General features: G+C 39.6%; 1 protein-coding gene across 1 annotated transcript; it reads right to left on the bottom strand.

The window, feature by feature from the left end:
* Positions 1–2: 2 nt before the first annotated feature.
* Positions 3–27,874, bottom strand: LOC108428997 (syndecan-2-B). Its single transcript, XM_017700428.2, has 5 exons — positions 27,514–27,874; positions 4,440–4,545; positions 2,183–2,343; positions 863–995; positions 3–489 (listed from the first exon to the last, which is right to left on the bottom strand). Exons 1-5 carry the CDS (start codon positions 27,568–27,570, stop codon positions 326–328), a joined length of 621 nt encoding a protein of 206 aa, XP_017555917.1. The 5' UTR covers positions 27,571–27,874; the 3' UTR covers positions 3–325.
* Positions 27,875–27,996: the final 122 nt, after the last annotated feature.

Genomic DNA, 27,996 nt, shown 5'->3' with positions numbered 1-27,996 from the left:
CATTTCAACCTCTTCCCTCATTTTTTTAATACAAACATTTACCTCTACAGTTACAAAGTAGTCAAGGGATAAAGTCATGACAAAAGATCCACTGTTTTATATTACATATTATTTTCTCCAACAATTTCAAAATCCACAAAAGAAACAAATTGTAATCCAAAATGAAAACACAAGACCTGATTGGCTTTATGAAGCAAAAATATCTTTGTTATTAAATAAGGTTTCCAATAAAACCCTCCTCAGTCTTGTATCATTCCAGCTTTTTGTTTAAAAGACTGAGGAACTGGTTGTCAAATGAATGTTAATGTTAAGAATGCTTGGTCATTTAGGCATAGAACTCCTTGGTTGGAGCCTTCTGATAGGCTGTGCTGGGTGTTTTACGCTCCCCCAGATCGTAGCTGCCCTCATCCTTCTTCCTCATGCGGTACACCAAGAGGAGGATGAGGAAGATAGCGAACAGGAAGCCAATCACTCCACCAGCTATAACAGCTACAGGGATACAGGAGAAGAAAGAGACAGTCTTTACAGTCTTTGTATGACTGTTTAACATGACATATGTTATACTTGCACATATACAATTGCATTTATGGTCAGGAACTGGATAAACTGTAGGGGTTGCTAAGATGTGTAATGCGCTGAAATCTAAAAGCTGAAGTTATCATTGAATTGGTGAAGAGGAAAAGTAGGCGTTTAAATAAACATTTTAGCTTTAGAAGGTAAATTAACTCTTCAGTCAAGCATCCAAAAGTAGCCCAAATATTTTTTTTAGTCTCTAGGCTTTTTGTCAGACAAAAAGTGTGAGATACACATGTTCCCCTATAGGGAAATCAGAAAGACATCTTTGACACAAATCTGAACATACCTGCCAGCACCTCTGTCCTCTGGAAGAGGTTTTCTGTGCGCACCTGCTTGTCAGATTCATGTGGACCAGGGGAACTGCTGGTGCTGGTGGCTACAATACTGACCTGAGGCTCCTCAGTCTGATAATCAGACACCTAGGGAGGATACAGAGAGAAAAATGTAGAAGAAAAATCAACGAAGACAACACACCATTCCTGTAACGTTGGCCAGATAAGAAATATAACTTGCTATTAACAGTTAAGTTCAGAAGTAACTGGACAATGACCCAGTGTTTGTTTTGCTTCTGTAGCCCAGGTTACATTGTCAGCTGTACATTACATTGACCGCTACAGGATTCACAGCCATTTGCTCACTCAGTCACCCAATTCAGTTGTAAGTAACTGGTCAACTGGCTGCTTAGTTGCTCCTTTGCCAGCCGCGTGCCATTGCATCATTAGTTCACCCATAAGAGAGCTAACAAAGAAGATCTAGGGTTGATTTTAGATGTTGCATTTGCATCTAGAGTCTGTTGTTATTGTCGTCTCTGAGACTAAAGACCTGTCAATGCTAGCAAAGCAGACCATCATAAAGCTAAAGACAGATTTGACCAAATTAACTTTCTCATACACTTTTAAGGAGCAAGAATGTACTTGCGGGATTATCAATAGTAAATGACCTGAGAGAACACAAAAGACCTTAGCAATGCTTGACTAAAGAATGCTTTCAATCATGAAGAAAATTACCTGATCTTAGTCTCATTGAACATGAATTTTACTTGCAGAAGATAAACCTGAAAGCATAAAGCCCCTGAAACATGCAGTAACTGAAACTGAGTGCACTACAGTGAGAGCAGATCATCTCCAGGGAAGATACCGAATGTCTGGTGATGTTTTAGGCTGTCATCAGCAGTCAGTGATTGCAAAGAATTTTCAAGTAATCATTAAACATGACAATTCGAGATAACAATTTTTGTCCAATTATTTGTGATTCCTTTAAACGGGATGGACTATATATTCATATATGCTAAATCAAATGGGCTACTTATAGACTACAGTCTATGTTCAAGCAGACAAAGGAGAGAAAAATCTGACTTAAGATTGAGGTGAAATACTCCACAGGTTACAGTGCAGACAGAGAGAGGTGCCAGCCTGGCAACTGACTCAAACAGGTGCAATACAAAAAGAAACACAACAACATGTCACTCTTTGTGGGATTTCTAAGTTTTTTTTCCTGATAGAATCTCTGAGATATTTTAACATGCAATGTCAAACTATGACAAGTGACAACAATAACACCAGAAATTTCTGAATACTTGCATATTGACATAAAAATGCATTTTCACCTCTGTCTCCATTCTGTCTTCCACGGTGGTGTCCATGGCTGATTCTACCTCTAGAAGCAAAGATGTCTCCAGGCTGGGGCTGCTGGTCTGGGTGAAATCCTCAATGGGCTCCATGTTCCGCAAGATCACTATCAAATCCTCATCATCATTATTACCGAAACCTGTATGACCAATGAACAGGGGACATTAAACATATATCAAATTCCAAATCCCAAAGTGAAGTATGTCCAAAAGTATCCATACATCCCTAATTAGTGGATTCAGTACTTTAAATTGCACACATTACTGATGCAATTGTTTCATTGTGCACGCACAGCTAATATAATCTCCATAGAAGCTTTGCCAATAGAAGGGGATACTTTGGAGCAGCCTTGTATGACCTTAAGGTCAAAATGCCCAACGATGAGCCAAATGGAGCCTCGAGGAGAATAAAGCCCCTGGCATTGGGCTGTGGAGCAGAGGTACTATGGTGTCTGCAGTGACTAAGCACCTCAAATATCTTGGGGATGAGTTGGAATGGTGTTTGATCCAGAACTATTTATCCAATATCCGTACCTGAGTCAACTAATGCTCTTGTGGCTGAAAGCAATCAATGTGATTTGACTTGATTGCTTTCAACATCTGGTATAAAGTCTTCTCAAATGAGTAGAGTCTGTTACTGAAATAAAGGCGAACAAACTCCCAATTTCTGCCCTTGATTTCAGAAGAAACATTTGATAATCATGTATCTAAAAACTTTTGGATATGTACTGGCACTGGGTGCAGAATGGTTAAATGTTTTAATGGAATACTGCATTATAAAACCCAATGATAGTCAATCATACATTTACAACAATTCCACTAAATGTCTTCTTAAAAAGTCACAGTGGAAGTAAACAGCCTCCTGCTGCAGTCTCCCTGCCCATCCAGGGTGTTTCCCGCCTTACACCCAGTGACTGCTTTGACAGGCTCCAGAAACCCCGCGACCCAGGTGGAGAGCAGCATAAATAATGTGTGTGCATGCACGTGTGTCCAGTCTCCATGCAAATCACATGCCAAGACACTGTTTACACACTTGAACTCTGAAAAGAAAATGGTGGTGGTGATAGTTTTATGTTTATTTAAATTGTAATGTATATTACCTGCAGTGAAGTGCTTTTTAAACATTATTTTTCATATACTTCAGTATAGTTTAACCATAACGCTATCTGTGATCATTTTGATCAGTGCTATCATGATATTAAAATTTCATCCCATTCCATCCCTAACAGGAACTATATTCCAGCTTCCTTAGCTCTCTTCAAATGAGCTCTGGAATAAACAAAATGAATCAATACTTTTTTTTTCTGAAAGCACTGCACATAAAACAATGTGTTTTACTTTCTAAAATACTTTCTAAAGGTTCATGTACATGTAATGTATAGTGAAAACGTCTACAGAGTGTTCACACCCTCCTGTCTTGGTGTATGGTGTTGTGCTTGATGGCAGAGAGACAGAGAGGGAGCTTAATCTTTAATAATGTAGGGCTCATGTATGAAGCAGACACCTGCTGGATAACCATGGTGGTCTTGGCTGACCGCCTTTGACCGCAGATGAAACATCTGTGCACTCATCAAACTGTTGCCATTGTCTAGAAGCCAGCAGGCAGCCCTTCTGGTTACAGTGGCCACACATAAGCACTACAGTATTTGTGACTTAGCGTTACAGGCTTAATGAGCTGTGTCAAACCTGCCACACTCTGGGGCTTGCCTGGGCCATAGCCAGTCGCAAAAAACATCTTCAACAAACTTAATAACACTGCTTCTGCAGTTAAACATTAAACATAGGAACACAGTCTGCAAATATATGATCAAATAAAGCTTTGCATTAAACAGTAAATGTATAGTAGTGTATTCCCTGTAGAGGATTTATCTTCAATCAACAAAACGTCATTTGACCAGAGGCACACAAAATTTTGCATTCAACTGTGTTTTCTGGTACGACTTCAGGACTGGCCTTTACATATGGTACATGTCACTTGGCAATGAAAATGCACAATCATGATTTGTAATCGTAGTGTGGTATACCACACTGCCTGGTGGAAAACAACAATTTCATTTTCATTGCACATGAAAGGTAACAATACAGGTTGGCTAAGGACACACCCTTAAAGGTTACTTGCAATGAATGTGTATGTGGCTCCAACAGCATTACCTTCATAAGAAATCCTGCTTGAGGAAAAACTGAGTAAAATACCAGTGACTCAACGCTGCTATTAACTGTACCATATGTGGCTCACCTGATCCTGAGCCAGAGCTGAAGTCATCATCATCGACAGGAAAATCACCCGACTGCTGTTCCTCCAGATACAAGTCATCCACTAAGGCATGACCTGACATCAGCACCTGCAAGAGTAAACACACAACATGTTTCATATAAAAAACTCTCACAACTGCAAGGCTGTTCCACAAAGAGGTGCTAAAACTGTGTCATCACAGCCACTCTTCGAAACAGTTCTTAATCTACTGACAATCATCCAGCTTCCCCGCCACAGCTTAGAGTGCAACCCATATCATCTTCTGGATTGGATTAATGCCCAAAATAGCAATTGAAATAACCAGATTTCAGTTTTTCATTCACAAGCCAAAATCCAATCAGCTGTTTTTTGAAAACTTAAAAAGACAAAAAAAGCATGCTAAAATACGATGTGCGAGCGCTGCTATGAGCCGCCCTATAAAACCTGAGACAGTAATTGAAAAGTCAGAGGCATCAGATTGGATCAGATTCTGGACCGGTTTTCTGGACAACGCCACCACATATTAACATCACAAGCGCAGCCTCAAAAAGATGGTCTGGGTTGATGTTTAGGTCTCACATGCAAAATATGCAACATTTTACTGATACAATATGATGACAACAGCAGATAATTTACTTCCTCTGAAGAAACAGTGGTTACCATGTTTTGACATTTTCAATATGTTTGTAATCATTATGTATGTATCCATTTAACCAATGTTACAACCAGAGAGGTCTCCAAACCCCAAATCTTAAAGAGTGCAGCTTTAAGATTAAATTTAAAGCTTATTTGATGTTTGAATGGAGAAGTTTTCAGGAGCTCTGGTAAAGATATTGGCAAATCTGTCACACAAATGCTCCATACATATGCTGTATAAATGTCTTAATATTCATAGATGCTGAATAATATATTTGTAGAATACAGACAAACAAAAGACTGCAAGGTCCTTCTCACTTCTGTTTCCCTGGAAACCACAAAGAAGAGCAGAAAATTTTAACATTCTGCTTTAAAACACAATGAGCATGCAAGCTCCCTGACCTACAGAAACACTGTTCAACGTTTGCTGTCTATCATACCTCTGAGAAACAATAGGTTGTGGTGCTTCAACGTCAAAAAAGTGTTTCAAGGCTGTGAGGAGGAGTGAGGATAAACAGAGACGGTCGTGTGCTCTCACTCAAACACTGAGCTGTGCGTTGTAGACTGTTATGAAGAAAAGTAGACTGAGCTAGGTGTGTGTTCCTTAAACCTATAAGCCTTTCTTTATTCTGTCTCCCCACAAGCTTTCTGTCAATGTCACAGCACCACAGTGGCACCTTTTCACCCAATAATAGGCCTTTTCGATCACATGATGCTTTAGAAAATCTGTATGAGCAGGCACTCAGCTCATACAGCAGGGGTCAGGCTCTATAAACCTCACTGTCATGTGTGTTCATGTTTTCCAAAAATCAAAAAGAGCAACACTGATGCTGATTTGACAAGGCCGTGTCTGAAAGCTCACTCGTATGGAGAAATGACAATGAGGAAAAAAATGTGTGAGTAAAAGAGAGAGAGAGAAAGAGAGAGAGAAAAAAAGAGAAGGGGGTGAGGTTAAAAGGCAAAAGGGGTAACACAACAGCTCTGTATATGGGCTGCATAATTGGAAGGCACAGATTTTTGCTCCAAACATGCAATCAGCAATCGGCCATTTTTTCTTTTTCTCGCTGTCTCTAAGTGTTACATCTGTACCGAAATGCTGGAGAATAATTGCGCATGACTCATTGTGCTGAATAGCCAGCTGTGTCGTACTTTCTGTATACAGTGGTGCTAGAAGGTTTGCAAACCCTTTAGAATTTTCTGAATTTCTGCATAAAATGTGACTATCAAGTCATAACAATAGATAAAGAGAACCCAATAAAACACATAACACAATTATATTGCTTTTCATTCATTTATTGAATAAAATCATCCAACATGAAATGTTTGTTGGCAAAAATATGTGAACCTCTGTGTGGCACATGCACCTGCCCCCCGGGCCCTGGCAATGATGGCCGCGAGAGCCGGTGGGAAGGCGGGGCCCGAACAACCAGCGGCAACGAACCTCAGTGAGGATGCCAGGGAGAGAGCCACGAGTGCGCAGGAGGCAAAGCGCAGAGACTGAACTTCCATGACGGACGCGAGTCACGAGAGTGACGGCGGGAGGAGACTGAGGATGCTGGTGCCGGCCACGAGAGGCACTAGAACAAGGAGCGAGTCCTGAGCTGAGCTGCCAGCTGGGGGTGGTGACGAGGAGGCGAAGCGGTGAGCTCTTGTTCCCTCTCGGCTCGGGGCTCACACTGCCCTTAATGACAACCAGCTGATGCTGATCTGGCTGGCAGCGTGAGCGCCTTTAAAAAAAGAGCTGAGTGGGAACAGAGAGAGAGGGACGAGCACCACCACCAAGAGACTGAGTAAAGAGCTGAAAAGCTCCAGTGAAGAAAGGACTGAAAAGTCTAGCTAGCTTCAGCCAGTGAAAAGTGGCCAGCGTAGCATTGGTTGTGTTTGTTTTGTTTTGGATGAAATTAAAGTAATGGCTGCTGCAACCCTGAACCCTGCCTCCAACGTCTTCCTTGAGCCTGGGGTAGCACATGCAGTGCTACACTCTGCTTTCAGTGACTCATGTGAATCCTTGAATAGCAGCAAATTAAAGTTCACTGTAACTGTTGATCAGTCCTGCACATCAAGGGTTGGAGGAATTCCGATCCATTCCTCCATACATATGTTTGTGGCCACACTTCAGGTCCTGCCGCAATTCTACATAAATAATTGAAGTTATTATTAATAATAATCACAATAAACAGTTATTCTGCCAAGCCACACAATATTTCCAAAAGTATTCACTCACCCATCCAAATCATTGAATTAAAGTGTTCCAATCACTTCAATGGCCACAGGTGTATAAAACCAAGCACCTAGGCCTGCAGACCGTTTCTACAAACATTTGTGAAAGAATGGGTCGCTCTCAGGAGCGCAGTGAATTCCAACATGGTACTGTAATAGGATGCCACCTGGGCAACAAGTCCAATCATGAAATTTCCTTGCTACTAAATATTCCACAGTCAACTGTCAGTGGTATTATAACAAAGTGGAAGCGATTGGGAACGACAGGAACTCAGTCACAAAATGGTAGGCTACGTAAAATGACAGCGCAGAGTCAGCAGATGCTGAGGTGCATAGTGTGCAGAGGTCACCAAATTTCTACAGAGTCAATGGCTACAGACCTCCAAACTTCATGTCAAAAATTCCCATTAATACACTCCTAAACGTTGTGAAAAGCCTTCCCAGAAGAGTTGAAGCTGTTATAGCTGCAATTGGTGGGCCGACATCATATTAAACCCTATGGATTAAGAATGGGATCTCATTCAAATTCATATGCAAGTGAAGGCAGACGAGCGGATACTTTTGGAAATATAGTGTATGTAACATGATTACAGTACGTTATGGTTGCCAATCAACAAAACAAGTAAAAAAAATGCCTTACTGAAGAGCTCAACTGATGCATGCAGTCATACTTGTATGTTATTTTATAACAGCTTTATTTTACAGTATTTTACAGCTTAGCCCAACAGTTCAGAATGAGAACCATCTGTTTCATAAAAAAAACACTTGAAGTCATGACCACTGATGACCAGAGCAAAAGCAACTGCTAGTGCACATTTTCACCATCTCCATAGAAACCCATATTTTATTTTACTGGCCATCATTGAGCTACCTTCAGTGGTAGCCATGCTGGAAGAAAAGGGTGTGATTATTTCAGGATTCGTCACGAACACGCAGAACATGTAGGCAGGCTTCATATGGAGGCTGTGTTTCAGTGAATCATGAGCCCAATGCATGCATGAATATGTGTTACTTCCAAAATGTCATGCATCAGACTGTCTCAGACATCCTTCTCTTGAAATAAAATAATTCCAGCTTGTATTTATCTAACAGAATATGAAAGTGTGAATCCCTGGCACATAAATTAAGAAGACTTTCTGATGAACTGCGCTATGAAATATGATTATCCTGTAGTCACCCCTCGATACCTCTTCACTAGCTTTTGGGTGCTTTAAACACATGAAAGCCAAAGCCAAAGCTTTTATGAGCTGTTAGGTATGAATAGTTGCTAAGAAGGCAAAAGAAACAGTATACATGCAAGAACAAAAAAGAAATCTACTTACAATGCTTAAAATAGAAGTACTGATGGCTGCTGGCTGCGGAAATTATCTAAATATCACATTTTAAGTTAACGTTTTAGTGAGTACATAGGAGGATCAATTTGCAGAGACAGAAAGAGAGAGAGAGAGAGAGAGAGAGAGAGAGAGAGACAGACAGACAGACAGAATTTGGGCTGCACAGTTTTTGTGGGAAGAACTGAGGCAATTTCAAAATAATCCAACTCCATCTTTTACCACATCACATTTAATGGTTCACTAAGATAGTTGTAATGTATTGGAAGTCATATCACAATCACAACAGGCAGCAACATACACACATTTTGCCCAGTAGGATGACACAGTTGATCCCATTTGTTTCATCATCATGATGTGAGTTTCCACTATGAACATGTCAGGGCTGCAGTGACAGAATGGATCAAATTACAATACAGGCACGACACGAAAACGAGATAAGATAGCGCCTAATATTAGATCAGTGGTAGTGTCTCACACCCCAGTCTCCTTTGTTTTCAAAGTGAAATCTAACCTAGAGGGAATTAACAACCCAATTGTAAAATGGCAGCTTTTCACATATAGATTCATACCTATGTCAGCAGGCAGTGAAGGAAAAAGAACAAATATGGCTGACATTAGAGGTGAGCAATATGATGATGTCATTATTGTGATAAATTTTGTTATTGTGATCATTTAAATATAAAAGCATAATCGTTTAACTGGGTTTAGTGTAGTGCATTATGTGAAATGTTGAATAATAATCACGGAGTGACTTTAGCAAAGTTAGTGTAAAACTAGTTCATCTTAAATACTAGTATTTCAAAGCTTTCACATGAAAAAATCCACTCATCCTGGAAACCTATGCACACACAGCCTTTTTTTAGATAATGATCCAACTAGCATATGGAAATGTTAATCCAATAAAATGACGCTGGAGTCTGAAGAGCTAAGATTAATCTACATATTTATTACTCTATCAGATCATTTTAGCTACTGCTTGCTGCTTACAGTAGCTCAAATCTATAGGTAGCTTTAACAAAGAGCTACATGTTTTCTCTTCTGTTTTAGTAATTTAGCTATTGGTGAATATTACCTTGCTTTCTCAGAACGCTGTCAAGCATTTTGTTGTTATAGCTCTTCACATTTACAGGCTACATTTGAGCTGATTAAATAATTAGAAGATTTATCAAAATTGGCTTTTTTTGCAGTCCGACTGTTAAAACAAATTTGCATCACCCTAAGGAGCATTTTAAGTAATTAAACATACATTTGTTCAAATGGACATGCATTCATTTTTCTAAGTATATATACAAAAGCTGTTTAGAGAATGCTGACTTTTTAAACCGTTTCTTGTTTAAAAGTGTGTTCTAAGTCGCAACTCATTTTTATTTCACCCTTTTATTTGTAATTTTGTTGCTTTTTGCTTAAAGCAGATGTGAGATAGATTTCATTTTAATTAGAACCCTAATCATTCAAAATTTTTTCACATCACCATCACTCTATCCAAAAAGTTAATCGACATTGCATTTTATGTTCACATCATACAGCCCTAGACAGAAGTATGAGGGTTGCGGGCTGGAGCGTGTTGAATAATATCTCCCACTCCAAAACAAACTCCTGTCAGCCATATGAAGGTGAGAGTGGCATTCCTGAGCTCTAGGCTGCAGCACAAGTGAGGTATTGTGCTCCAGTCTGAGTCGCTCTCTTTCAGCAAGCGCCAGCGCTACAGCTGGACAGGAAATGCTAAAACTCACAGGCCACTCTCTCCTCTCTGCTCCAAACAGCCTGGCCAAACACTGTCAAACACCATCTTTCCCTCACTCTCGCTCTCTCACAATCACGCACACCATTTTTCACTCTTTAACACATGCACATGTTCGGTACGCCATCACTTGCCCAGTACATTACACACGTAACACATCAAGCCTGCTGCATGTGATCGCCAAGTCCCACAGCAAAAACAGTACAGAACAGACCCCGTCCATGGACTTGACCAGCTGTAATCACACTCCATTAAAGAAGGGCTGAAATGAGCTGAATAATTTAAAGACAGGAAATAACATTTTCCAAAAGCTGAGTGATGCAAAATCTCACTGTAAACCACAGCAATGTAAATTAAACTGACGTCAACTCTGAAACCCCTTACCTTATAAACATCCCTCACACTAATATTTCTGCAACAGTACATTAATGCCATGTGGAAAGGCAGCTTCAGTGAGGTGGATATACTATACTCTGCAGAAAGGAGGCTGACCAAGGCTGGACTGAAAAGGGAGTTCCACTACTTTTTAAAAATTTCAGAATAATAAAATGGTTAAGATGTAAAGAGTTATGTAAAGAGTTATTCAGAGAGGTTTGGTATGAAATGCTCCATCTTAGAGAAATGTACCTAGCCAGAACTGTTTACAGTGTTGGTATATGAACCAGACATCTGAAAAGTCTAATGCCTCTAAAATCTCTTTTATCTTTAATATTTTAAATCTTTTCATGGTGGAGAGGTACATGGAAGGCATTCTACGGCAAAATAGTCCACCAAAAAACTTATTTTTTCAGATTTAATGCTATTTTACCACTTTCAACATTACTTACAAAAACTCAGAATACACTTATAGGTTCCGTGCTGGTTTTGGATAGTAAACAAAACAGTCTGTATTCTACTGTTCCACAGTTCTCCAGTCACTTTTGTGTTTTCAGTGTATTCAGTGTATTAGAAATCTGTAATTTCATGATTTATTGAATTGTTTCTTAAAGATTATTGTCAGGTTTACTTGTTTATCATTGGATTCCACTAGAAACCTCAGGGCCTGTGGTCACAAAGCTTCTCATAGTAGGAGTGCTGATCAGAGGAATTCTCATTTAACTCAGTGCTGGATTAGAGCATCTGCTAAATGAACAAATATAAAGTTCATCATTGCCATTTGCTCTACACAAGGGTCATATTCACGAAGCTACTATAAGATTCTTCTCTTAATATTATGACTTTACTGACAGGAGCAGACCGTAGATCAGCACTCCTACTATGAGAAGCTACGTAAACACAGGCCTTGAGGTCTCTAAGTATCCAATCCAATGACAGGGAAGAAAGCTGACAATAATTTAATTAGATCACAGTTCTTTAGAAAATAATTAAATGAATCATGAAAATCTTGTCATTTAGGATTATTTTTAAAAATGTATTGAATACACAAAAGTGACTGGAGGAACGATGGAGCAGTGCAGCAATTCAGACTATAAGAGCAAGACACCAAGCTTTTCTTTCTTATATCTGAAAATAGAATTTTAGCCTTTGGCCAAAAAGCGAGTGCATATTTTATTGACTACTGTAATATTATTACATTCAGTTTAAAAGATTCCACCATTACAAAATCAATGCAGTTGAATTACCACCTTCAGAGGTGATGCATCAGTACATTTTTGCACTCTTCGTGAGTGAGAGCTCACCCCTGCAGTTCCTTCCTGTACAATGCACACTTCTATGGACATCAGACATCTCTGTCTACACTAAATGCACATACACAGACATGCTCACACAAGCATACCCAAAAACTTCACCAATAACTCATGTAATGGAGTGAATTTGGCCTGTGTTTATAAAGCCAGCACTGTAAAGAAGTGACTGCTTCCAAACTGTTCTGTGGATTTGTTTGGCAAAAGAACGTCCTGTCCTGTGACAATGCTGCTATGATTAGGGTAACACCTGTTCAGTTCTATCTGCAATGAAGGACAAAAATTAGAACAGCTAAAGAGGAGTGTGTTGAAGGTAAGCTCATTTAACACCAAATAAGCTCATTCAACACGGTAAATAAGCCTTGAATGCTACTGAACCTCACTGAAGGAGGTAGTCTGGCTTAGAGTTCACAGTTTTCTAGGGCTGTCTCCTCCAAGCCTACTAATCAGTCGTAGCATTCTTGGTCGTCAAAGATTCTGTTTATCAACTAATTTCATTTATCGTATTTCTTTATCAACAGTCAAAGGCCTAGAAGGATGTTAAATTTAGTCTATTCAACAAATAACAGTCATATTTCAATGACACGGTTAAGTAACATTTGGTAACATTTGAGGCCATGTGTGGACATTTACAACTGTATCATTCATATGCCCTTTTCAAGCTTTGAGCATCTTTACTCAGGTTTTGCTAGCATCTTTTGTAAAAGCCACCTTCAGTGACCAAAAACTAGGCACCTGAGTGCATCTTATCAGAGCGGGAGCCCTTATACAATGAACACTCACACTCAAATGACTGGGCTTTTTGTTTGACATGTTGTTTAATTCTACACGCTAGGAGCCAAACCCATCCTTGTAGTATATAACTAGAGCTTAAGATATGTTTAACACATAAAATGTCAAAAATAAAATAAATCTTGAATCAAAGTTATATTGTGCATGAAAATATGTGTATCGTTACACGCCTAATATAAATTCCCTCAAAAACACAAAGCAAAATGAAAGCTTGGTGTAGACTAGCTCTAAGTGCACAGTCCATTGTTTAATATTATAGCTATTTATGTTTTGGCAAGAATACGGCAACTTGAAAATTAGGCCTTCAGGTTGAATAAGAAGCAGCTTTGACTGTATAATAGATTTCAGACTGTAGTCTGCTCAGGGTAGGTGTATTATAGTCACTCTGCCAGATGTGGCACACCACACCTAATACCTGACAGGATTAGGCCAGACATCAAAACCACAGATGAGTGTCTAGAGAGCTGAGCTGGAGAAACAATGTGGGAGTTTTTCAGCTTCAGGCTGCCATTCAGGCCCCTCTGGCAGGGGCCTAAAATGATTACTGTCCTCCACACATTCCCCTCACACATTCAGGCCTGCATTTGCCGCTCTTAGTGTAATCACAATACGAACCAGACTGCTCTGCTTCCTTTGAAATCCTTCTCAATAACCCTTAGGCCTGCCAGTGTTATTTCACTGATCTGTTTCGCTTCAGCTGCTGGACGGATACTCCACATCTTTCACCACATTCACACACATATTACACAATCATGTGGCAAAGCTACCAACTCACCTGCGACAGAGCTAAAGGCCATAATACACACTCTCTGACCTGCAGGACAAACTGTACCAAAGCTGTAGCAGAGACTGAGTTTCTCTCTTCAATTTGGTCTTTCTCTTTTTGAATTGAGTTCTTCAAATAGACAACTGTCCGACATTTAGAGAAGTGTAATGCTGGTACATACAAATACAAAGCTGATTCCCCCCATCTACACAAAGAATTGCTTTCAGTGAATAGTAATCAATACTGTGGCACATTTAGCACAGGAAACCAAGCAGAATAGTCTAGATTCATTACTGCGAGTCAGCTGCTTCCTTCCGTGTCTAAACATATGGTCAGGTCTCTCTCAGAGTCTCTCTCAGAGACTTACAGACAGAGAAAGAAGGGGAGAGAGAGAATAAAATAATAAAAATGAATAAAGAAGAGAATAAAAATGAATAGCAACTCATACTGACATTTTGCGGCCATTCTATATCAAACATGGACATTTGAAGCTTAAACACACTTTGCAGCAGTTTTATAGTGACTTTTTCAGTATTTTTCAGCATTTTTTACAACAGACTAAAACATTTTTAGGCTACAGTTTGCATTCACAGCAACTGACACATCTAGGACCTCCAGAAAGCCTGGAGCTGCATTTTTTTCACAAAATGAATCCTGACAATTGTAAATCAAAATGTGATTGTGGTCGATCCCTCGGTTTAATCCTAAATATAACCCTGAAGGTTATAATGAGAAAGTTGGCTTGGCTGGTCTACCTATAACTCAGTTTCCAAAAAGTTGTGATGCTGTGCAAAATGTAAATGAAAGCAGAATGAAATGATGTGGAAATCATTTAACCCTATGTTTTCATTGAAAAAAAGTACAAAGACAGCATATCAACTGTTGAAACTGAGAAATGTTATTGTGTTTTGTAAAATACATTAATACAGTACACAAAAAGTACATTTTGAATTTGATGCCAGCACATGATGCCAGGACAAAATAGTTGGTACAGGGCAACAAAAGACTAGTGAAGTTGTATAATGCTAAAAAACACCTAGTGAAGCATCTCACCATTAATTAGGTTAATTTTCTGCACATTTTACAACAGCATGGCTCTGTAGTAAAAGAGTCTGGGTGCTAAACTGGCCCGTCTGCAGTCCAGACCTGTCACACTAAATTTTGGCATCTTATGAAACATGAAATACAACAAAGGAGACCCCTGAACAGTTGAGCAGGTGAAATTCTACGCTAAGCAGGAATGGGAAAACAAATCACAAACACTTACAGAATGTTTTTAAAAGAAGAGCTGATGCAACACAGTTGTAAGCATGCCCCCGTCCCAACTTTTCTGAAACGTGTTGCTGTCATTAAATCCAAAACGGGCATACATTTTCAAAACAACAATTAACTCAGTTTCAACAACTGATCTATTGTCTTTGGACTATTTCAAATAAAATAGAGGGTTTAATGATTCACACATCATTGCATTCTACTTTTCACAGTGTCCTAATATTTTTAAAAATGGGGTTGTAGACACTATGGCAAAAAAAATCATGACTGGGCAGTGTTTCATTGTGTGATTCAAATAGTAATCAATGACAATGAACAGTTTTACCATAATAACAAAAGGTAAAATACAACAATGATTTCATTAAATAAAAAAGGAATGATTTATTTTTCACAGAAAGTATTAGGCCACCTCTTATCTTATCTTAAGGCTTATCTATTAACCCTTATTAGTGTATTACTGTCTTGTGAATAATTTCCTCTATACATCCAACTTGCCATTATGTTAATATTTGAGTGTACTTACATAATCATGTAGTAACTTACAACATTTGTTACATTTACATTTTACATTTCTAAGTTTTCTTCTGCATGTATCCATGTCATAAATTGAAAGAAATGTAAAAACGTAAACTTTCTGCAAAACACACACACACACACACACACACACACACACACACACACATATATATATATATATATAAGCTACGACTGAGTGCAGGGGGGGGATATGGCAAAAACATCTGAAGTTTACTCAGTTGTAAAAGACAAAAAACAGCTGTGCCACATTATATACTATCAGACACTATGAATACAATGATTTTATTCAGCATTTCACATACTGCGCTACACTAATTGTAATTGCAGTTGGTCAGTGAACTTTACATACAGATGACATTCACGATATGCTTAGAGAAGCACATTAATGACATGATGTAACATAATTTATCCTAATCTCCACAAATATTGTCGTATTGCCCACCCCATGTGTGAGGTCAGTAATATTTGCAAATGCAAAAAAAAGTGTACCTAAAAACACAACGTGTGTTATACAGCACAGGCAGCATGTCAGTTGTGTGTTCATGCAGTGTTTTTTGTGTGTGAAGCAGGCCTGCATTGCTGCAGTGAAGGTGAGATCTGTGTGTGATATTAACCCTATCCATCTGAGCCAGCGGCTGAACACAGCCTCACCAGCTGCTGACGTTCATCCATACACATACACAGCCACCACGTGCGAGCACACACGCACACTAACACAGCACTGTACTCACACGCCTGCATGCACACACACACGCGCTGTGTACACACAGGGCAGCCTTCAGTGTCCAGAGTGAAGCAGACCAGCCATGAATACAGCTATTCAGACCACAGGAATGAAAACTATTCTTAATATTCCTGCTCAAACACAGGTGCTGAACAGAGAGAGTGTGTGTGTGAGAGAGAGAGAGAGAGAGAGAGAGAGAGAGAAAGAAATGAAAGAGAAATAAAAGAGAAAGAGAGGGAGCGAGAGAGAAACTGATGAGAGGAATAGGCAGAGAGAAAGAGAGAGAGAAAGAGACAGGGAGAAAGAGTGAAAAATGGAGAAGGACAGCATAAAGGAGTGAGAGAGAAGTGGAAAGGAAAAAACTGAACAAAAAAGTAAGAGAGAGAAATAAAAGAAATGGTGAAAGAGATACAGAAAGTGAGAAAGAGAAAGAGAAAATGTGAAACAATGAAAGAGTGTGTGTGTGCGAGAGAGAGAGAGAGAGAGAGAGAGAGAGACAATGAAAGAAAGAGAGAGGGAGTATGTGTGTGGGAGAGAGAGAGTCATCTAGAATAAGGCTTTACAGGGTCATGACTCATGATTTACATGGCAGGAGAAGCGGAAGACTGGCTTTTTTGTTAAACAGAAAGTTGAGGTGTTGCACCTGTGGAGCAGGTGAATAGACTGAAATGGTGTGAAATTTACTTCCCTCAGATGGAAGCTGAGAGTTCATGACCTAGTCAAGCCTTTTTTAAACAGACGTTGACACAGAGCTAATCAAAGCAAAACCTAAAAACTTTACAACCAGTTTCAATCATTTTAAATGAACTGCCTGAACTTTATATGCGCTGCTTTGTGCATTTATAGTGGAAAATACACAAAATCACAAAAATTGTCCAAGTCCTCTGCACTGATACTGTTAGGGTGGCATGGTATGGATAATTATATTGCTATGAATTGAAATTTTAATATGACGCGCAATTCATTAAAAAAAAAAAAATTTAATTTTGTTGCACTTGATTATGGGCAGTTAATAGAGATAGGCCTACTAAAAATGTGTAGCTAAGAATAGTTCGGGTCCCCTATTCAAGAGCGTGACAGTGATGATGTATGATTAAACATGTAAGAATGTACCATTCACGTATACGGATGCACACACGGACGTGCAAAATTATAGAGAACGGCATGTTGGACAGTGACGGCTTTTCAGAGCTACTGAGGTACACTGAGCCAAAGCTAGATCCTGTCCATCAGATTTCAGAACCAAAACTAATCAGCCAGTCAAATGCATGTTTTGTTCAATTGAATGCTTAATTATACCAGTTTATTAGCACACAATGCAGTGCAGTAGGTGAAATGTTGAATATCAACCACTGTAGTCATAAGCATAGGCGTTTATATATATATATATATATATAAACTAGCACAGAGCACAGAGGTATCTGACAGGTAAATCTTTCAGTTAAGGCAGTACATCATGCGCGTACATGATTGTTCTTGCACCTGGGATGTGTACAGGCTTGGAAAATTACTCTGTGTAGCTCAGGTGACACAGCAGCCCATACACGGCACACCTGGCTCCTGCAAAACACTACACACTCACAGCCCACAATCACTACAACTCATTACACACCTGTGTGAAGACATTAGTTGAACAACTGATGGCACAAAGGCTGCTGGAGCAAAAGCATACAGGGTGTCTATTCCATAGGTGCAGCACAAGAAAATACTGTCTCTCATATATATATATATATATATATATATATATATATATAGTGCCCTGAAAAAGCATTACACCCCCTTTAAAGTCACCAGATTCACCTGGACAAATAACTGTTCCTCCTGTTATCTCTATGTATTTTGCACCACCCATTCATCCTTCAATATCAACATGATGCCCAGATCCTGCAAGGAAAAACAGCCCCACGATATGATGATGCCCTCTCCATACTTCATTGCTGGGATGGTGTTTGTTATGGAATGAACAGTGTAATGTTGGCGCCAGTTTTAAACTTTGGCCAAAAAGCTCCATTTTGTCTCATATGACCACAAAACATTATCCCACATTTTAGCTGGGTCACTCTGTTACTTCTCCAGATGTGCTTTGAAGTGTTTTTGTCTTCAGAAACAAGTTTTTTCCAGCCACTCTCCATAAAGGCTAGCTGTATCATCTCCACTCCAGTCTCCGCCACTAAACTCTGTAGCTCTTTCAGAATGATTGCTGGACTCTCTGTGGCTTCCCTCATATTACTGGCATATCCAAACACTTGGATACTGTTTTGTAACCTTTTCCTAACTTGTGCATGTCTATATCGTCTTCTCTGATCTGAATTAGAGACGGACAGACACACTTATGGTTTGTTACCATTTCATTTTTTTCACTTTTTGGCCTTTTTTTTTTTTTTTAACTGTGATTACTCGATTTATCGAAATAACTTGATTACTTTATTATTAAATAATCAACAGCAACAGAAGAGTATACAATAGTAAACTGTGTGGTGTTATAAGGCCAGGTTTGTCAACACATGTATATAAAGTGGAAGGCTTCTTTACTGTTGCTCCCTGTATGTGCTGCTGGAAAAAGTCCAAGCCAGCTTCTGTCTGCATGGATCACTACACTCAGCATTTTCCTTGCTGGTCCATTTTCACTGCTGTTTAGGACAATATAGAATACTCGTTACTTCTCTACCTCTGTATGTCTTCTCTCACATTCCAAAGTGCTAACATTGGAAAAACATACATTGTGCAGACTTCTTCATTATGACACTATTATACATTATTACACTACTTATGTGAAATGAGACTATTAACCTTTAAACCAAATATTCAACTGTGCTGGCAAAAGAGAGATAGAGACAGAGAGAGAGAGAGAGAGAGAGACTGTGTATGAGAAAGAGAAAAAGAGGCAAATAGTGAGAGAGAAGACAGACAGAAAGAGAAGAGAGAAAAAGGACTATTAGACTGAACTATGATAATACAACTAGACTAAATAAGAGTCCTGCTATCTTGTAGAATCTCTGTTCTGCCTGACCTGCGTTTTTTTTTTAGGCTTTTTAGCAGAAAGCCTTTACAGAGGAAAAAAATGGCCATCAACATGGGGATATAAAAAACAGCTCCTATTAACTCAGCACTGGGTCAGCATCATCTGTTAAGCATTTCCTCAAGATCTTTTCACACTGGAGTTGAATAGCCCCTCGTGATATGAATTCAAGGTTTAAAATGCCTCTGGAGGAAATATTACATATTTCATATATTAAACACTTCCATGAAGTCAGATTTGCCAATAAAAGCTGTTGGTCGGCACTGCTTTGTGCATGATGTGATGAGTCCAAGAATTATGTGCGTTTTACGTACTTGAACTAAGTGATCAGCATTATGCAGTTCTCCACACATTCCTGGCTTAGCACCGTCACTGTCAAATTCTGGGAACACACGCTTCTGTATCAGAGGAAGAACGAACATCTGCACTGTACACAAAAAACATCTGGTGTGGAGGTGTCTGTTGTCAGGACAAAAAAAGATGCATCCATATATGGGCTGAGCAGCGGCCTGGGGAGCCACACGTCAGCCATTCCCCCTAACTCTCTGTCCACAGCAGCCCCACTGTGTCAACATGCTTGCGTAATGTGGCCAGGAAAACTTGTGGAGTGAAAAAAAACACTTCTGGGAAGAAGTGAGATATCCACATAAAATCAACATAAAATCAATAACTGAAACTAGGGCTCTCAATTCAATTATACCTATCTTAACCATTTTCATATCATATATGTATATATCGCTGTTGTTAGAACAAAATCTCTATTTTTGTTGTTTTTTCCAAGTGTCTATTGCCCTTACCTTTTGTATGTACATTTCATAATGAATGAACCAAAGGAAATGGCCCAAAATTAACTGGAAGACAGTCTAGTTCCGTTGACTTACATTAAAAGTATGTTTTTTCTTTCTCCTTTAAAGTTACCAGTTTGGACATATGAGGTTTTGCTCCAACAGCAGCAATGTACAAGCTAGGCTTCTACTGATAACAGTGAATTGTAGATGAATGGTGATATCTGACATTTTTCATGTACATTTTCCAATGCCAATATATAAATGTTTATGAAATTCAACATTTAAGTCAACAAATTCAACATTTATTTCTAATGTGTATAATAACGAATGGGGCGGCACGGTGGCGTGGTGGGTAGCGCTGTCGCCTCACAGCAAGGAGGGCCTGGGTTCGATTCCCCGACCGGGTGACCGGGGTCCTCTCTGTGTGGAGTTTGCATGTTCTCCCCATGTCTGCGTGGGTTTCCTCCGGGTTCTCCGGTTTCCTCCCACAGTCCAAAGACATGCAGTCAGGCCAATTGGGTGTGCTGAATTGTCCCTAGGTGTGAGTGTGTGAGTGACTGTCTGTGTGTCTGCCCTGCGATGGACTGGCGACCTGTCCAGGGTGTATCCTGCCTTCCGCCCGAAGACTGCTGGGATAGGCTCCAGCTCCCCCCCGCGACCCTGATGGAGAAGCGGCTTAGAAAATGGATGGATGGATGGATGGATAATAACGAATGTACTAAAATATCTGTTTAAAATACTCATCAAATGTAGAAATCTGATTCCAATATCACCAAATCACATAAGACTATAATAGTTACTATTAATTATAACCCCATTTTGAGAAAGTTGTGACACTGTGCAAAATGTAAATATAAACAAAATGCAATAATGTGCAAATCGTTTAAGCTCCATCTTGAATTTAAAATACAAAGATGACATACCAAATTTTCAATCAAAAGTCTATCAGAAGCAAAGATCAGTAAAGAAGAGAGGGCTTCACCACTCTATGAAAGATTGTATGGGCAAACATTTCACGGATAACGTTTCTTGACATAAAATAGCAAAGAACTTGGGGATTTCATCAACTACAGTACATAATATCAATAAAAGATTCAGAGAAATCTCAGTATGTAAGGGATAAGGCCGAAAACCAATATTGGCTGGCTGTGAACTTCAGACCCTCAGGCAGCACTGCATTAAAGACTGACATGATTCTGTAGTGGAAGTCCACTGGATGGACTCAAACACTTCTGAAAATCACTGTCTGTGAGCACAGTTTCTCTCTGTGTCCACAATCACAGGTTAAAACTCTACCATGCAAAGAAGAAACCATAAATAAACAGGATCCAGAAATGCCACCACCTTCTGTGGGCCCAATCTCATTTTAAATGGACTGAGGGGAAGTGGAAAAGTGTCCTGTTGTCCAAAAGATCAACATCTGAAACAACCTTTTTGGAAACGGGTTGTACATTAGTAGTTGAGCAATTTACCAATTATTTTTTACAGCTTTTTAAAAATGCTTAATAATGGCATGATGGACATTAAATGAGTGAACAATAACAATCAGTGATTTTTTTTGTTAATCAAGTAAATATGTTTAATTAAGTAATCGTGACAGTCCTCAATGAGATTATCTACATTTTAACTCACTTCAAAAAACTGGGCATTTCTTAATTCCTTTCTGCAATCAGCTGATCCCTGTGCTCTTTTTAGTCTTGCTTAGCATAATTTCAGCAGCTACCACCACAACATTAACCACAGCTGTGCCCACCTCTTTAGCACACTACCTTTTTACCCACCATAGCCGATGCTGAATACGTATTCAGCTCTAACGAAAGTCCTTATGAAGTGAAACCAGAGTTGGGCTGAGTGAGCACTCAAAGCAGACGACATGTCTCCTTCACCCCAGCTTTTCTTCCAGCCCTACTCACCACTGAACTCACAGCTGCTCCCCAGCCCCCAAAATCTTCCCTCATAACTTTCCATTTGCTCAGCTAACCAAGAGTTTGAGGAATGAGAGCGAGGGAGCCTCAAGACTCCACTCTGCGCTACTGTTTTCATCACAAAAATCCTTCCATTTAACAACATCTGCATTTCACAGCTCTCTTCATCACACTTTGTATATGCTGTCACACTTCTCCAGATGCTGGCTGTACTGGAATTTGTTTATGAAAAGTCTAACAAGGCTGTGCTTTGTTTATGAAAGGCCTCACTTAACAGTCTCATACATATGTCATAACTTATGTCACAACAGTATGTAGAGATTACTTCCTTTCATGCAGTGTAATGTTGTTAATATGGCTGTCTCTAGCATTCCATTCAGAACTAAATGTAAACTTCACTGTCTTCGAGGGGCGTTCCATGAAAAGTCCACAATTTAGTATGTAATTTCTTACTGTGATGTCAGTCTGGAAGAATTTAGCCAACATTTCCCAGCCACTCCATAGCTGGACAAAATGAGCTAGAGCATGGTCATGTGATGTGGTGATGTGGCGGGACTGGTGCAAAAAACACAAGGGTTTCTCAAAAAGTGTAAGGCTATAGGCCTAGTTTCTAAACAGCAGAGGTAGCGCTGAGCAATATAACTTTAATACAGTATACTGATAACAGTGTTGTACTGTAAAATTGATTTCAGTTTTAGTGGTAATGACTGGTATTTAATCATAACCATGATAACACTATATTCCATGCAATTGCAGCATCCTTATTGCCCTGCAAAGCAAACTGTGACTTTTAGTGGCATTGACTGCTTTAGACGTCTGGACCCAGGTCATAACAGTTCAGTTTTTGCAATTGAATGCTCCTTGAACACTGTCACATTCACATATAGTTCAAAATGCAATGATACAGATCATCTAATTGATGGAATACAAATGTGGCTTCTTCTGTTTGATTAGAACTGTTTCCTATACCAAAACCAAACTAAAAAGGTAGTAGAATTTAGTACTTGTTAATGTGTCAGACAGTAATCTGATGAGATGATACGTAACTGTGGATTCAAATATATTCAAAACTGTTAAGTACGCATAAATTCAATCACAGCACAAGTCAGAATAATCCATATAACATTTTTGCATAAACTATAATTCCTTAATATGGCATAAGGGTTTTGTAAGAAAGTTATTCAGTAGGTTAAAGTAGCTGGGACAAACAGTACAAAACATCCAAGCACAAGTCAATATGGTTCAAATTCCACACCAACCAAACAGAATACCAATGTTTGACTGGGAGAGTGAGCACAAATTCAACCTTTCCCTGTAAACTGATTACACAACATTCTGCCATAGAGTTTGAATATTAACCGTTTTTTGGTGAGGTTGTCCTCAGCCACTCCTCTAAGCTTCCATTTAATGCTGTGCCTGGGTTGGGCAAGTCCAAAACCTGATGCTGCAGGTTATAAGCCTAGTCCAACTGAAACCATCTTTTGCAAGGAAAAGAAGTGAGAGATGAAACAGAGACATAAACAATAACCACTCCAAACACAATGGAACAAAAAAGAATTAAACAACAGATGAAAAACAGTCTGTTTCATTTTTTCTTTCCTAGTTTGCTCATAGCCAGCTCTCTCCTAATTGCACAAAAGGTCCAATTCTACTTAGCCTGTTTAAGAAGAAGCCAGCACATGCTGCCTTCAGAGAGGTCCAAGCCTGCCAAGAAATCTTTCCTAAAAGCTTCACAAAATATTTAAATGTTTCAACACACTCTGAGAAGGACACAAAAAGTAAGGGCAATCAAACTAGAAATGAGGCCTGTTACAATTATTAGTTGATTCGTAGATAACTATCTAATCACAGCTTACTTTTTATCTTTTACAATCATATATTTACATTGCAACAAACAGAATGTGAATTGGGTGCATTTTCAAAAGGCGGGCTGAGGCGAATACAAGTAAATAAGAGAAAGCCGAAAACTTATTGAGCCGCGTCATGAGTCTTATGAAAACAACAGAAGTTCTACTGCAATTATTTACGTGGCAATTAATCGTCAGCTTAAATGTCATGATCAAGATAGACCTGCCAGAAGCCGCAGACGGGGGGAGGGGGGTGCTTAGTTAACCTTTTAAATATTGATAAAGAGACTATTTATATTTATTTAATATAAATGATTAGCAACACTGCAGACATGGCACAGGTTGTTTTGCTTAAGGTTAGGGTCAAATTGCAAAATGGATCGATCTAAAGCAAAGGACAATCACCTAATATTCTAAAGCCATTCACCTACTGAAAACAGCATTACTAAAACATAGCATATGTCCAAAAGTATCCAGACACCTCTTCTAAGTTGTGACATCAGCTACTTACTTTAAGGTGTTTCTATTGTGAATCCAACTTGTACAGTCTCCATAGAAAAGCACTGCCAATAGAATGGGACAGTCACCATGCTTGAAAAGCTGATGCCAGAAAAATAGCTGGATAAGCAGGAGTCTATAAATTTTGATTATTTCACTGTAAAGGATGTTCAGTTTTTCTTTATGTCAAGAAATATTTCAGGTCATATACTGTACATATAATCCTGGAAATACTGTATGTTCCATCTCTAATGAAGTAATGGGCAAACTAGGAGTTTCCTATGTTTATTATTGTTTCCTTTTTTAGCTTCCCTGATGATCAGTCCTTGCTGGCTAAAGGTAATTAACACATAGATGCATCCGGAGGCAACCCATAAATTGCTCGACTGCACTTTAAAAGCACTGCTCCTAGGGAGAATCAATGTAGGTCTATTGCCTTGTAACAGAACTCAGACACAGCAATGAATAACCAATGGCAAGGAGAAAAAGACTTCGGTGACGCTGAAGAGAATCAGAGTTACAGGTTATATGAGGCCTTTGGGGCTTACTGGGTGCATTCAGGACAGAGTTTGAGTTGTAACTGACTTCTTAGGATTTGCTGTGAAGGACTGCCCAACCTGATTCTGTTAACTGTAAAGAGTGTTACTCACTTTCCTCAATGTGACAATACACAATATAGCACACTGTATATAACTTGATCATAAATACACTTTATGTCCAAAGGTATCCACGCACACTTTCCCATTAGCAAATTTGGTTGCTTCAGTGTTAGCTTTGGTGGTAATGTACATTTAGACAAATGAATATCATCTGCAGAGTTTAAATTCAGTAACTAAATACTACATGTGCGCGTTACAAAGACTTTTCTTTGATGGTAATATGATTACCACATAACTACCAATGTGGTGGTTGGTTAGTGTAGTGGTTAACACCTTTTCCTTCTACTCTGTAGACTGGGGTTCAATCCCCGACCAGGGCAAGCACCCTACACTATACCAATAAGGGTCCTTGGGCAAGACTCCTAACACCACCTTGGCCTACCTGTGTAAAATGATCAAATTGTAAGTCGCTCTGGATAAGAGCGTCAGCCAAATGCCATAAATGTAAATGTACCAACTGGGCTGGCTTCTAATATTATTTAATCATTTATCATGATGGCTATATTCTGCACAGAGAGCATGTAACACAGTTAACTCCAAAACTGAAAACCAAAATACTGCCAAACTGGCATGATGAATATTGCAATTATTTGCCCAAACTTACCTCTATATTGGCACCCTCTGTTGGAGAGCAGATCTCATGAACTGGGGTTTTTTTGTTTTATTTACATGTTCCCCAGCATTCTTTGCCATTTTTTGGTTATGGTTTGTTTGTATAGCCTATAGTTAAGTGCAACCATTTCTACTTATAATTATATTACCTAAACAATAATTGTGCGAAAGGAATGAATAAATACAGGTGAAGCAATAAGAAATTATTACTGGCCCAAAGGTGCAGCCATTACTGATACAGGCAACAATTTGCGCACATGAAGCTTCTCCATAGAAAAATACTGCCAACTGAATGGAGCACTCTGCTGCAGCCACACAGGAGCCTAAGGCAAGGGTGTCCAATCTTATCCCAAAGGGCTGGTGCAGCTGCAGGTTCTCATTCCAAACATACAAAGCGCTCCTGATTCTGCTTGCACAATCAATTGGTCAGTCTTCAAAGAACTGATTCTGTGTGCTCCTGCTTTGTTGGACTGAAAACCTACAGTCAGTCACACAGGCCCCTTTGCGGATAAGCTTGGACACCACCGGCCACTATACCTAATAAGAAAGTGTCTGCTAGAGGGGCATAAAAACCCCCCAGCACTGGGCTATGGAGCAGTGGAACTGTGTTCTCTGGAGTAATGGAGCTCCATCCAGGACCTCTGGGATGAGTTGGGAGTGGAGACGATTATCCAGATGATTCAGTATGAGCACCTCACTGTTTTCACTAATACTCCTGAGGCTGAATGCAATCAAAGCCTCACAGCAATGTTCCAACATCTGGAGTGAAGCCTTCAGAGAGGAGAGGCTGATACTGCAGCAAAGGGGAACAATCTCCCTGCTAACAAGTCTGATTTCAGAAGAAGTGCTGAATGAGCAGTAGTTAAGTGTATGCATGACCACTTGCTCACTATTTTGATCTAAACTTGATGTCTAATCAGTTCCATCACCTGGTGAATGATGGGCACACCCAGCGTCAGTTGCTCACTACTTTCATGTTCATAATATTTTCCCCCATATCATTAAAATCACTCATTTTTCTTTTCTTTTTCCATTACTCTTGGTCTGAGGATGGAGCACTACTGCTGTACCAGCTGGCCTGAACTCAGCAATGTGGGAGCTAACCACACAAAAAGAACTTTTTTTTTTGTCTGTTTTTAAATATCTAGACAACTGGGGACTTCACAACATGGTGATGTTTACTGCCACATCACTACATGATGTAGTAACAGTGAGGATGGGTTTATTCAACTACAGTCAAATTAAATGTGTGACATTTTCATGGAGGCATAAGCTTTATGAAAAAGAACCATAAAAATAGTACAGGAACTTCCACAGGACTCCTCCACTGTTAGAAATAAAGGTACTGCGCAGGTACATTTTACTTTCTCCAGGTACAAACAATGTTAATGTACCCTCAGAGGTACAGCACTGGACCAACTGTGTACCTTAAATAAGTTTTTCTATTGAAAAAGTATTTGTACTTTTCATAACCTAATGTTTTAAAACCTTAATGTCTTAAAAAGCCTGGACACAAGAAGATGCGTGTGGAGTCGATACAATTTTACAAGAAAATATTATTTCAATGGATTATGGTACAATTATGATCCCTGACTAAAGGTAGTGAGACGTACCATATATATATAAAAATTCACTGTACAAATATTAGAGACCCTGTGGTCACTTGCATAAAGCAGCACTCTGAAAGCAGATTCTCCACTGAAAGGAAAGCGTAGTCCTTAATCCCTGCCTGGGCAGGCGAGCCTAGTTTTTTTTTGGTGAGAGAAAGTCTACATTGGTTTTCTCTACAATTCACATTTGACAGTGTCAAAGTACTAATTATAATAGCTTGTTTCTCAACTTTTCGAGCTGCACAAATGTGATCCTATCAGGACTATTCCTCAGAAAAAGACCCAACTCAAGCTGAAGGAAATGTACATGAAGCCAAGCGCTAAGAAAAGCGAATGACTCGATTACCACAAGTTAAATATCAGGTTAGGCTGTTAGATTAGCACGTTTGTGGGGGCGTTTGCCCAAACTTACCCCTTCGCCCCAAAAGCACAGTGCCCAGAGAGTTAGCAACATCCACCCGTTCCTCATTATTTCTCCTCACACGTCTCAGCAGCTCTGAGAAAGAAATGTTCCCTCACAGTCGCTATTTTCGCTGCTTCTTGAGGTGCCGAGTCTCTCTTTCGTGCTCAGATTTAATTCCAGTAGCGCAATTACAGCTCTGTTTATTACAGTCTGGCGCCCTCGACGACGACCGCCTTCGTTTTTAGACAACTTTTCCTGAGCTGGAGGTCTGTATTAATCAGATGCTGGAGCTCAGCGCGGCAGTGTAGAGCCCTGCCTCGTTGGGATAGATCCGCAGCTCAGGGCAGCTCGATAGAGGATGAGAGAGTGAAGGGAGGCAGGGGTAGTCTGAGGAGGGGGCGGGCGTGGGGGGTGGGCTGCTGCGTCAGGACTACCGCGTGCTTTAGTGTTGAAGGAGGCCTGGTCCCAGGGTAGATCACCATTAAAGGGCCC

The sequence above is a fragment of the Pygocentrus nattereri genome, chromosome 3 (genome assembly GCF_015220715.1).
Source record: "Pygocentrus nattereri isolate fPygNat1 chromosome 3, fPygNat1.pri, whole genome shotgun sequence".
Lineage (NCBI taxonomy): Eukaryota > Metazoa > Chordata > Actinopteri > Characiformes > Serrasalmidae > Pygocentrus > Pygocentrus nattereri.
Note: the sequence above shows the minus strand (reverse complement) of the source record. Positions and strands in the feature narration are given on the sequence as shown.

Excerpts from the sequence above, each read along its gene's own strand:
- LOC108428997 (XM_017700428.2), bottom strand. The coding sequence starts at position 27,570 with ATGAGGAACGGGTGGATGTTGCTAACTCTCTGGGCACTGTGCTTTTGG. Across the intron at positions 4,546-27,513 it reads TGTGCTTTTGGGGCGAAGGG|GTGCTGATGTCAGGTCATGC; the intron begins GTAAGTTTGGGC and ends TTACTCTTGCAG. Across the intron at positions 996-2,182 it reads AAGACAGAATGGAGACAGAG|GTGTCTGATTATCAGACTGA; the intron begins GTGAAAATGCAT and ends TATCCTCCCTAG.